Consider the following 13117-nt stretch of genomic DNA (forward strand, 5'->3'; position numbering starts at 1 on the left):
CGCGTGACGCAAACAACGCGGGGTGGTGGGGCTGGTAGAGGTGGGGGGGGGGGGAGAAATACATGCAGACCCGCCACGTTCAAGACAAAAAAGCGCTACACGCAGGGCATCATATGCCCAGCAAACACAGCTACGTATTCACAACGTGGTAAAAACCACTATATTAGTCATTTGGAACGTTGTGTAAATATTGTCAGAAAGTCAAAATGAAACACTTTATAGGGTTGTCACAACGTTTTTGTGCAACATTACACTACCATTCAGCAACAGATTTGCAACATTCCAGAAGGCCCCTTTCCTGTATTCTGCAACATTCTGACAACCTAAAATGTAATTACTCATTTATAGTCACAAAGTAGACATAAAGTTACATCACATTATGCAAATACTGTTCTATATTTCTCATAGTAACATTGTCAGTGCATTTTTCCTGATCCACATCATCAATCATTTTTAGTCTGTTACAAAATACGGACATTACTGTGGCCAGAACAGAGATACTTAAAAAACGAGATATCATAGATTAAATTATGTCATCCATTTTGTTTTCATATTTCAGCATAATTACATGATAATGTACTTGTCATAGTTTTGTTTCCAAAATTGCAATGATGCAAAACATAACTACAAGCATTACACAAACATAATAAATATCAGACAATCACAATAAAATTCAGAATGCAGTTTAATCAAAAATAATTTTACAAAAAGAGTATGCACGTTTATACACATTACACACAAACACAAACATACACTCTTTACAACAGTTAAGCTCCATCCACTCACATTGAAGTTAAGAACAAATTTTAAACACAGAGCACAATAAACAGGAGTCAGTCAGAACAAAGTTCATTTATTCACACAACAAAAACAGTCTGATGAATTCTAAGGAACAGTGAGGTTGGAAAATGTTCATGTAGAAGTAAAGAAATTATAAGATGGTGATTCAGATTCCACTGGGTCTGAGTTCGCCAAAGGCTGTGGAGGGGAGGAAATGAGACAATTCAAAAGTGATGAACATTGCTTGTATCCCTATAATTGTGCTACAATTGCCATATAAGGAGCACTGTGTAAGATTTAGTGACATGTAGCAGTGAATTGGAAAATCCCTCCCTTCTGGTGCATCCCCATCTTCTCTGCACCTATCCAAGTTTTTAGTGGGGCTCATTCTTTCGTTTTTTTTTCTACTGCACAGATATAAGATATAAGTTTGGTGCATGTACTGAGAGCAAGGCAGAAAACGCATGTCTCGAGCTGCAGCACCTGCATGGCCAAACATCATCATCTATGAAAATGATCACTGAATTCATGTTCTGTGACTCTTGAACATAACCATCTAAAAAACTTTTATCTCATTTTTTATTGCTTTGGAGAGCGGCTCCTTGTTTGCACGTGGTCATGCACTGTGAAATGCCATGCATCCCAAAAGCCCCTGAGTGTTTATATCCAACAAAAAATAATGGAAATCAGCATGAAGCTTCCTGTCAATTTGCAAACCTACAGAAAAGTGATGTATGAAATTACGAAATCAATCCAAGGTTCAGATGGAGTTTTTGTATGTGAAAGTAAACCAACTATGAGCTTCTTGCCCAACCAATTCCAGAAACGATCCTAGGTGAGGATTTGAGTATATGGGACTGGAAGTATGAAAGGTTAACAGTAGAAGTGACTGACATCTGACTGGTACAATGACCTCATGCAAGCTGTGCAGTGTTTTTGCCTCCTTAAAGTATGTTTTACTGTCAAACAAATGTTGAAAAAATAAAAATCGGTGCATCCCTACTTCTAATACCTAATGATGCTTCTCATAATGCTTCTAGCACACAGATTTGTAGTTACAGGTGATTATACTCTAATAAGCATATGGTTTTATATTGCATTTCTGCTAATTACTCCCCTAAATCTTACACACTGCATGTTTCACTAGATTTTTACTTACATTCCCTTTTCGTCGTGCAATCCCTGGTGCATGCTTCAGAGTTTCAGATATGTGAGCCTCAATGTCTGCTGCGTTTGATCCTGGTTGGCTTCTCATCACTGCTTCTGCATAGATGAAGCATACATTTTTAAACCCAATCAACATTGATTTTTTTCCATAAACATCTAAGCTCGCAAGTACAGAGAAATACACTCACTCATTATTACTCTGTAAATGGTTAGATTCTGAAGTGAGATTTTCCCTTTCCTTCCTTTCAGACTAAATGAAGCCCATATTCTTGAGGATGCAATTGTGCGCATTGTACGTCTTACTGAATCTCCAAGGGAATGCCCCCCTAAGGTGGCAAGGTACCTGACCTATGAAGAGAATTGTATAGTTTACAGTTTTAATTTTCCTATTTATTGGAAATATTTCAACTTATAAACAATGGATTGATGGTGCGTATGAGAGGGTTTGATGGTGTGTGTGAGAGAAAGTTTAATGGTGAGTGTGAGAGCGTTTGATGGTGTGTGTGAGAAGTTCAATGGTGTGTATAAAAGGGTTTGATGGTGTGTCAGAGTTTGATGGTGTGTATGAGAGGATTGACAGCGTGTGTTAGAGGTAAGTTTGAAATGGTTATTTAGTAATGAAAATGGTTTTATATTTACATTGATAAGTCAAAAAAAAACCTTTTACAGATTAACAATTAAATGGTTCTTTGCATCATGAAGGGTTTCTTCAGATTGATTGAAAATGTGCTATAGACGGTTTCTGTATAGTGCCTTTAAGAGAAGAGTTCTGTATGGCACCAAAAATGGTTCTATTGTTACAAGCTTAACATCATAACAATAGAAGATTACTTTTCTGAAAAGAACCATCTATAGCACATTCTCCATCAGTCTGAAGAACTCCTTCATGATGCAAAGAACCATTTAATCATGCAAAAGGTTCTTCGAGTGTTCAGGGTTCACACCATTTCCCTTAATAAAGAATCCTTATAAAACCATCAATTTTAACTGTGTAGTTGTCTATGCTGCATTTAAATTGGATTTGTAATTATGAATTTATTTTATATCATTGGATTAATTGAGCTTGTCACCATTTTTCTTTCTTCATCTTTCAGCTTAATTTCAATCTTATTAAAACCCTCCATATCATCCACAGTGACAAACTCCATATCCATTGGTACCTCACTTCTAGCATTAATCAGCTGTTTAAGGAGAAGGCTTTGTTCCTCCTGCTTCTGCAGCAGCTGGTCAAGTTTCATGAGGACATGCATTTGAAAATCTATGAAACAGAATTTTGTCAATATAATTTCCAAACATTATCAATAACATTAATGAACACTTACAAAGAAACTTACTGTCTCTTTGAGGAGGGCGCTCTGGTTGAATGGGTGGTCCTAAAATAATTGCAGAAAACATTTATATTCTTAATATTCTGTTAAAATTCCAACAGGCAAAGGCTGTGTAGTAAATTATTATTTTACTGGTTGTTTTCCATATAAACAAACATCACTGTCTGAGGGCTAATGCTTCTCATAGTCACAATTCAGCAACTGTTGAAATGCAACAGAGACATTTCCACAGTATTTGCTATAATGTTTAAAAGTACAAACAAACAATTTTTTTGTTTTTCAGATATCAGCAGCCTGCATTTCTTGTCATTCATGCATGTTCTAAATCATTCCAATCAATGCCCACTCTTAATTATTCTAACTAATGCTGCTCTGTGTGTGTATGTATGTGTGTTTACTGCCCCTAATCCCTAGTATGAGAGTGTGTTCACTGCCATGAATGAGTTAAATGCAGTGGTCAAACTTTGTTGTACTATTGTACAATCATAAAGCATGTAAGAAGTAGTAAGATGTAATGCTTCAATCAAATCAGCATTTTGGCTTCCAATATTATATTAAGATTCTTCACTGACAAATATAAAAGTCACAATAAAGCCTTAAAACTAGTCAAGTAAACTAGAAAGGGTACACGAAACAATAATAATAATAAAATAAATAAATAAATAACAATGTACATTTTCCATACATGAAAACCAATACCAAACCTGCATCACAGAAAATAAAACAAAATGTATTCTCTGTAACTCACTTTGGGCCATTTCCAGTTCTCTACCCACAACCACAGGAATCTCGGACCCTATAAGTAACATAATAATGTCTACATTATTTCATTTATTTAAACATGCCAGATTTTCCCTTCTATTATTGTTTGTATGTATATGTGCATGTGGCTGTTTGTTATAAAAAGAAAATAACTCACAATTCGGCAAACTTGCTGGTTCTCTTGCCATATCCAACCCTCTTTCCATATCTAACACAGGCAATATAAACATTACATATACATGAATGCATTCAGACATACAACAGTTTTAATATTGATCAAATAAATAATGCCTTACCTTGGTAGAGAGCACATCTTGTTTGTGCAAGAAAGTCAGACAATCTAGGTGGAGATCTAGCTTGAACTTTAGGACCCTTGGTAGGTTTGAAACTATCATCTGCAGCACACAGTTAAGTAATATTTACTGATATATTGAACACCAAATTCTTAATATATTAAGACACATTGCCCTTTAAAATACATGCATCATATTAAATATTTACCATCCTCACTGGCAGAGGTATAACACAAATAGCGAGATGGTGGCCTCTTTTCCCTTAGCTTCTTCCCACTCCCATCTGACTCCTCTAAACAAGAAGTGTTCTCTGCCTTCCTCATTAGCTGATGAGCTGTTTTATAATCAACTTTGCAAAGAATTGGTGCCCAAGAGTTAAAATATTTGCTTCTAAACAATTAACAATAATGATTACAATGAGCCTTCAGAAATTGATACACACCTGATGATTTAAAAACTCTGACTTCAAGTTTTTTCCACAACGCTTTGTCGGGCAAAGATCCACGTTGAATCAATTTTTGTTTATTTTTAGGTGGCCAGTAGCAAAAGTGTACCTAAACATATAAGTGAAGTTGAATTACTTTGATGGGCCTCAACCTTTGTTTTGCAAACTCTCATATTTGCTGCTTTCTAGATTTAATTAAGCAGCGATTTTCTACGTCATTCAAGTGAGTGTGTTTAAGGAAAACATCAAAATGTGCATGTAAGGGCTACTCTAAAGCCAGAACAGGAAGCCATAAAATTTACTAGCATTTCAAGTTTACTAGCAAGTAAGATCATGTTACATACTTTCAATACTACTCTTGAAACACTGGACAAGCTTTACAGACTGGTGACAAAAATCCAATTTAACAAAATAGTAAATTGCAATACACATGTCTAAAAATGTAAGGAGTATTGTTAATTTCATATTAGTGTTATATATTGAATGATCCTAGGATCAGGGACTACCTACCTTAAATCTACATTCACTGTTCTTTTATTAGCTCCACTGACCATACAGGAGCACTTTGTAGTTCCCCATGTTATTCAATGGACAGGACCCATACAGAACCCCCACAGAGGGTATGATTTGGGTGTTGGATCATTCTCAGTGCTGCAGTGACACTGACATTGTGGTGGTGTGAGTGGATCCGACACATCAGTGCTTCACACATCAGAGCTTTTAAAACCTATGCACACTCACTGTCCACTCTAATAGACACTCCTAACTTGTTAGTCCACCATGTAGATGTAAAGTCAAAGACAGTAGCTGATCTGGTGCTGCAGAGTTTGTATAGGTTTTCCTCTAGTCCATCAGTGGACACAGGATGCAGCACACAGGACACTGTTGGCTGGAAATTTTTGGTTGATGGACTATTCTGAGTACAGCAGTGACCCTGAGGGCTTTAAAAATTCAGCAGCTGTGTCTGACCTCTTGTGCCAGCACAACACACACTAACACATCACCAACACGTCAGTGTCACTGCAGCGCTGAGAATGATCCACCACCCAATTCATGCCTGCTCTGTGCATCCTGTAGTGGTTCTGACCAATGAAAAACAGGGTGAAATCAGGATAAGAAAGTACGCAGAGAAACAGATGACTGCAGTCTAAATGTAGAACTACAAAGTGTTCTGGTGTTTTCAGTGGAGCTGATAAACTGGATGATGAGTATAGACACAAGGTAGGTTTTCCTAATTCAGTGTATAAATTGTTAACTACCTTAGTGTTTTAAACTGTAAGCTCTAAACTCTAACAGTATTTTAACTGAAATGAGGTTTTGTCAGCATACTGTAAAGTTCATACCTGTGTACAAACCAGTATGGATAGGTCAATTGTCATAGGTTTTGTTATAAAAACTACAAAAAACTGTGTACCAATCACATAATAATGGTATAGGAATTACATGCATTACATTAAAATAAAAATCTTACTTCAGATGTTCTCTCCACCCAGGAATCCGGGACAACAGCCACACTTCGCTCTTGTACAAATTCAAGAACTGAATACATACTGTTAACATATAAAAAAACATATATAAGTTGGTTATCTGATATTCTATTGCACGTCATCAACTTAACCTTGAATCCAGTTTCTAGTCCTGAATTTTAAATAATTATTTATGTTTTGCGCTGCCTACCAGTGTTTAGTCTAGTCATTTTAGAATTCAGGAGCAGTAAACTGATTCAGGATTTGGAGTCGAAGACCTGTGCTGTATTATTGATGCTGAATGACAAGCAAATGTAAATATGAGGTACCTGACTTTTTTCTTGGCCACGAAATTTCACAATTCCATTTTACAATTATTGAATTCATTATTTATTCCTTGTTTGTTCATTTACATATATACATAGTTCTTGTTATTGCTGGGACGGCTAGTTACTGAATGCAGTTCATTCATTCACTCCTTATGAAGAAGGGTAAGGTACAAAATATGATTTCCTCGGTGAATTTTGATTGCCCTTTTCATGATTTTATTTTTTGGCACCATCCTTATGGTCATGTCTCCACAGTGAAATGTATATGCTCCAATGAATGTTGAATCACATGGCTCCACAAACATTGGCATTGGTTGGCTATAAATGCGGCACAAATATCCATTCTTTGTGTCATCAACAATTTCACAACACTGTCCATCCACTGACAGAAAAGCATTATCTGGTGTGTGACAAGTGAATGTTTCTCCTCTTTTTTTGGTTTGTAATGCCATTCCTGTCTCACTCTCCCAAATTCTTTTTGCAATCTGCACTAGTGGGTTTTTAGGGGATCTAACCATTTTCTTCAGTGTCTGCATGTAGTTCTCAAAAGGAAATCCAGAACAGTTATCCAGAGAATCATGAATGATTCCATCAGTTGCTATATGTAGCAAAGAATGCACATTGTATATTAAAAACTGAGATCCATATAGGTCCCTGCCTTCAGCTACAAAGTACTCCAAAAGACTTTGTGCATACATCCCATATTGTTTCACGTGGTCAGGACTTAACAAAATGCACAGTGCAACACTGAAACAAAGAAAATGCTCATATAGGTCTTGTCTAAGTACACCAGGCAAAACAACTTTACCTGTATATAGCATAAACTGTCTAAGTTCAGTTGCCTTCCATCTGTCTAGGTGTTTCAGACTCCTGGGTCTTCGGGCAAAACATGTGGGAATGTTTTTCTGGAGATCTATGAGCCTAGTACTAACAATTTCAACCTGTCCTGCAGACATCATTGTCTCCCTGCTTCGTCCTCTTTCTCCTCTTGTCCAGATGAGTAGTAATTTTTTCATGACACCAAGACAAGTCTGGTGCATATAATCAATTGGAAAAGCTTTTACCATGTCAATTGGTAGTTCACAAAATGGTGTACCACCATGATGGTGTTCAGCTTGGCTCTGTGTACGGAATGTCCTATCTGTTCTGAGAAATAAGTGATCTATTTGTTGGTATGTCACAGTATTCTGCCAGGTGCCTCTCTGGTGACATCTATCACACCCATAGTAAGCAGAGTATTGCTTGGTGTTTTTAACCATTGCACGTGCAGGTGCATCACAGACAACACATTTTATTTTGATTTTGATATTCTTTCCTCCTATGTCAAAACCATTTTGTAGTACATCTTTTAGATCAGAAATGGCATCTTCAAGAAAGGACAAGTCTGTTGGTCTATGGTTTCCTGAGGTTAGAGTGAGAGGGAAGACGAATAATGGATCTAAATGCACTGCGCATAGCACTGGCCACAAGCAAGTTGCTGAGCTCTTAAATAGTGGCAGCCCATCAATATTTAGGGAAAGCTCCAAATACTCTAATGATGCTATTTTGTCCTGTGAATAGCGTTCCATTAGTCTTGACAGTTGGTGTCTTAATTGAAAATGTACATACTGCATTCCAGATTTAATTGTTGTTTCTACAGATCTAGCTGTCTTCAGAAGTGTGCGGGTGGTTAAAGGTACTGTTAAACCAACAGAGCTAAGGATTTTCAAAAGATCATCAACAGCCCTATGTGAAACACTGTTATCATTCACCCAGCATGCAAGCTGTTTCTGTATATCTTGTTTCAGCTCCTTTTTCCTCAGACTTGACTGAGAGGGAGTTGTACATTATATGTACATGTGTTACATGCAACACTGCAGCCAATCTCAACAGTGGCATCTTCGCTGTTTGCCTCATATAAGGAATAATTGCAGTCAGTCTCATTGTCTTCCTGGCTGTATTCCTCAGACAAGTAAGGACTGCAAATTGTCCCTACAATAGGCTCCTGGCTGCTTGCCTCAGATATGAGAGAAGAAATTGTTATCATATTTTTTTCTGTTTTGTTTTCTGAGACCCCTAATCCTCCAAGAATTCTCCTGGCTGATCTCCATCTTTTGAGGTAGTCTTTCCTGCTCCATCCTCTTTTAACCATCCTTAAATATTAAGAGGTCCAATTTAAAGTCAGAAACTCATCAACTGTTATCACAAATCCATTATTATATTGCTGTAAAATAAGAGTGTAGGAGTGACTGGGTCATTAAATAATTTAAAATATAATTTACTCTGACATGCCAAATGTCGTAGAATAGCAGTTTGTGAATTGATTATTAAGTGATGTTACCTTAAAAGACTGTTTGAACGACGTGATAGTGGGTGCCAGACAGATGGGACATAACATTTTCAAAGTTTTGTGGCCATTTAATATTACTCAATCCATTGTACAGGGAATACATCATAGAAGGCATTACCACCCACAGTTTATAGCACAGTGTCCACCCACAAGAAGACCTACCAGAGTGCCTCTGTTCAAACCATGAAACCAAACACCACATTACATGGGCTCAGAAGGTTGCTAAAAGGACGCTAGAAGACTGGCAACATGTGGCTTGGTCCAATGAATCGGTTGTTTTGGACTGATTGTACAGTGTGTATGTGACCCAGACCCCATGAAGACATGGACTGGTGGACCTTGTGCTCCCATATCCTGCTGAAGCTAAAGAACATTGCACTGACCTGTGATCGCTTGTCTTGGTAAAGTCTTCGATTATGTATTCCTTGCACATGTTATACTGTAGATAGAGGAATGTTAAATGCCCACTCAACTTTGGAAGTGGAACATGCCATCTGTCTGACACATGCTCTCTTGCCTTTTCCAAACTCTGATAATATATGTCGCCTTGACATTAGCATGCTGGCCAATGTTCAACCTCACTCACAGGATAACACCTCACAATGTATACAGGTACGGGCATTGCCAAGTCATCCTCTGAGGTAACACTTGAAAATCAATTTACATAACGCTACTCCATGACATTTGGCATGTCACTGTACATTAATAAATATCGCATTGGGAAAATAAATATTACAAACTATTCATTTACAGTATTTTTACATATTTGATTACATATTTTAAAAATTCTTTGAACAATAAATTGATAAATAAATATACATTGATGTATAATGAGTTAATGCATGAGTTCATTATTCTGAATAATTCATTTTTGTTTAGAGCATCCTTGATAGTGTCCTAATTACCCGAGACCTGTAAATTTGCACATTAGTAGTATTTAAGTGTAGAATAGAAACGTTTTAAACATTTTAACTAAAGTAAATGGGTTTTACATTATTGAGAATATGGATTAAAAACTTTTGTATTATTATTCTAAACTTCTAAATGGTAGGTTAGACCTATACGCAATTATTAATTACGAGATGATAAATGTATTTCAACATGTGGACGACAGGAAAACGGAAAAAAGAAATGCACACATTAAGTCCAGCTACCTCATAGTATCCACATAACACAACAGCAAGTGAAATTGCCTACAATTTATTGTTTGGGCAGTAAAAAGGTAGACATACCAAGACATTTATGTGGAATGCGTCTGACTGAACTTACAGTGAGATGCGTTAGCATTTGCCAATTAACCCATTCATGGCACTCGCAGTCACTCAAACTCTCTTTTGTTCAGACACACACCTCTATCAACATTTCCCTCAGTTGTAGCTATACAGTACGATGGCAAAAAGACAAAAGTATTTTGTCTATTGTAGTCATAGGAGTTTTAGAATCAGAAGAGTCGACTCACAACACCCTTTTGCCACACTAATACTCGTTTAAAACGTCAAAATAACTTCAGGACCAACGAAAAAGGCAGGCGACTATTGGAAGAGGTGTGGGACTCGAATGCTCTTTAAAATTATAGTTTTAAATATTAGTATATTAGTATAACTTATTAGTTATACGTTCTGTTCAGTAACATTAGCTAACTAGCTAACATCAATTGTACAAATAATGCTGATAAACTAAGCAAGAATACTGACCTATCTACCCAGAATTGTCTGTAAATGGGGACTATGGTAGTACGTATATAGTATACAAAATATACATTCGAAAATGTTCTAAAATTTATATTTTATAGTCATAATTTATAAATCACTCACCTGAAATCCTGTGAGACTTCTACGCAGCAACGGTTCTTCGCCAACTGACAAAAAATTGAATTTCTCTCGTGCCCTCTAGGAGCAGGTTGCAGAAAGGTGGACACAAGGTTGCAGCGGGACCAGTAGAATCTGATTCGCGCAGTTGTCATAACGTACTTCATTGGTTATGTTGGCACCAACCCACATAGTTCATAACTGCAACCTTTATCAATAGGTTGATAGAAAGTAGATGCAGGGTTTTATTGCCACCAACCTTAGTGCAACATATTAACAACATAGTAAGAGAGTGCCTGTTAAGTAACGTGGCCACCAACATAACCACTCCTAAAATACAACGTTGTGTGGAAGTTGTGTGTTTGCTGGGTGGTTATTATTATGTGTGAATTTAACCATGAGTTCAGCTAATTTAGGGTGGGCCCACTGTGGACCCCCACAGCAGTCAGCACACACATGAATAAGCCAACTGGCTCAATTGACCCCACATCTGGATGTGTTATGGGACCACGATAAGTAAAAGATACCCAGTAAACAAGGAACGTCCCTGGACGTTCAAAATAGGTCTAAAAGTAGTCTGTCCATCAAGGACATATTGTAAACGTCAATGGACGTCCAAAATCCATCTTAATAAGTTAGTTAAGTGGTGACCAATCGATAACGTCAATGAACGTCCAAAATACGTCTAATAGTCGTCTTTTCAATGTCTGTGTTTGGACGTCTTTTCATCTTTCATTTTCAACCTTAAGAGAACGTTGATTAGACGGCGGTCATTACGTTATTTCAACGTTTAATCAACGGCTAAATGTTTACTGGGCAGGGTCAAAGCAAGTCTCTGTAAATTTAAAAAAAAACTCAGGTCCTAGGTGGCCTCCATTTAAATAGAATTACTGGGCTGTCCACGTTTATCTAACAGAGGTAGCCCACCTGAGTTCCACTAATATCCCGCCAGACAACAGCGTGTGACCACCTTGAATCCACGCAGTTTGTTTTACTCGTGTGGGCCACACTGAACTGTGCCTGATCTCAGGCGTCAGCATTGAGCTCTGGAACAGTGAAACTATGTTCTCTGGAGTAATGGACACTACATAGAGCTGTGTTCTGAGGTTTGGGCATCCCATGTCAAAGGCATATCCGTTGAAATAACACTGAAAGCCTCGCTGCCCAGTCGTGTCAATTATCTCCCTGCTAACCAATGTAGTGCACTTGAAACGTCATTAAATAAGAGCTTCAGCGCTCAAGCTGTGCATTACAGGCCTGACACCAGCTTTTATTTTTGAGTCCTAGCTGCACCACCACTTCCTAACTGACAGTTCCCACAGTGTCAGGACCTGTTATGCAATATAGAGAGACTAGAGAGCTATTTGAGAGAAAACTAAACTAAATACATCGGAGGCGACAGACATCCAGCAGGAACTCTTCAGCCAGTCAGCGTCGAGGTGCAGCGTGCCTCGAGACTGTCCAGGTGCTGAACTCCAGCGCGCACCGCTCTCTCCATTGGCTGGATGTGAAGGCGTGGGCGCAGACACGCGCTCCCAGCACACAGCGGACCTCCAAAAATGGTGCGTGAGGGTGGGCTGTCTGCACCGGGGTCTGCTGCTCATCAGCAGCCTCAAACAGCCCGTGCAGCACGTGCTCTTTTGGAGGGAAAAACCCGTTTCACACGCCCTCTCGTGGTCGTCCAATTATTGTGAGGGTAGGTGGGGTTACGAAGAAACACACAACACTAAGCGATGTCCCTGAAGATACTTATACACATGAAATTGCACACACTTTATTTCAACACCATAACCACTTCTGAAGAAAAACAGAGCAGCATCTGTTGAACTGGGATGCCGTGAAACAGCAGCACGTGAGTCTAACTCAAAGCTGAATGATGGAATGCTGAGTGGTTATTTTGAGCCCCAGCACTGAGAAATTATTCAATATGGAGGAAAAAAACAAGGTGAGAACCAAGCACACATGACTTTATAGAACACTTGGTAGACTTATTACTAGCATAGTTTCACAATTTTTATTTTTCACGGACCTTTAACAGGAGGAACAGGGCCTCAGCATTGCAGAAATGGCTCTATGTATCTTTTGGAGGAAGGTAGGAAGCAACCTCCCCCCTTTTGATTTCTGGTCAGCATTTTTTTGTCTGCCTCACCCAAGTCTCCACAATCACAGCACGTGTGAATAGATGAAGATAAAGTAAAAAAAATACAAACACAGAAAATGGGTGCATGTCCCTTTTGCTATTTATCTACATTTAACCAGAGCTTGCAAACTTCTGGTAAATACCTATTTGTAGCATATGCATTCTTTCCAAATTTCAACAAACCCCCCCCCCAGCTCCCCCCCCCCCTTCTTTAGTTGCACACTAAGGTCATGTTAGTTGACCAGAAAACGACTTATTACTAACTTAACC

The 13117-nt window shown here is 38.1% G+C and overlaps 1 protein-coding gene across 4 annotated transcripts; it reads right to left on the reverse strand.

The window, feature by feature from the left end:
* Positions 1-543: 543 nt before the first annotated feature.
* On the reverse strand, positions 544-11021 carry LOC136687461 (uncharacterized). Of its 4 annotated transcripts, none has more exons than XM_066661879.1 (12): positions 10714-11021; positions 6247-6325; positions 4773-4884; positions 4539-4679; positions 4334-4432; positions 4195-4245; positions 4024-4071; positions 3282-3320; positions 3108-3205; positions 2136-2295; positions 1940-2043; positions 544-978 (listed from the first exon to the last, which is right to left on the reverse strand). In XM_066661879.1, exons 1-12 carry the CDS (start codon positions 10872-10874, stop codon positions 913-915), a joined length of 1158 nt encoding a protein of 385 aa, XP_066517976.1. In that variant the 5' UTR covers positions 10875-11021; the 3' UTR covers positions 544-912. The 4 variants fall into 4 exon arrangements, with proteins under 4 accessions (XP_066517976.1, XP_066517975.1, XP_066517978.1 ...); XM_066661878.1 differs by having other exon boundaries at positions 3018-3205; XM_066661881.1 differs by lacking the exons at positions 6247-6325; positions 10714-11021 and adding an exon at positions 5286-5385 and having other exon boundaries at positions 3018-3205.
* Between the last annotated feature and the right edge of the window lie 2096 nt (positions 11022-13117).

The sequence above is a fragment of the Hoplias malabaricus genome, chromosome 2 (assembly GCF_029633855.1).
Source record: "Hoplias malabaricus isolate fHopMal1 chromosome 2, fHopMal1.hap1, whole genome shotgun sequence".
Classification (NCBI taxonomy): domain Eukaryota; kingdom Metazoa; phylum Chordata; class Actinopteri; order Characiformes; family Erythrinidae; genus Hoplias; species Hoplias malabaricus.

Bases quoted from the DNA above. Each gene is read 5' to 3' on its own strand.
- LOC136687461 (XM_066661878.1), bottom strand. From the start codon at position 10,874: ATGAAGTACGTTATGACAACTGCGCGAATCAGATTCTACTGGTCCCGC. The intron at 4,072-4,194 runs GTGAGTTATTTT...TGTTACTTATAG, and splicing joins ACCAGCAAGTTTGCCGAATT to GGTCCGAGATTCCTGTGGTT. The intron at 979-1,939 runs GTAAGTAAAAAT...TCCCCTCCACAG, and splicing joins TTGCACGACGAAAAGGGAAT to CCTTTGGCGAACTCAGACCC.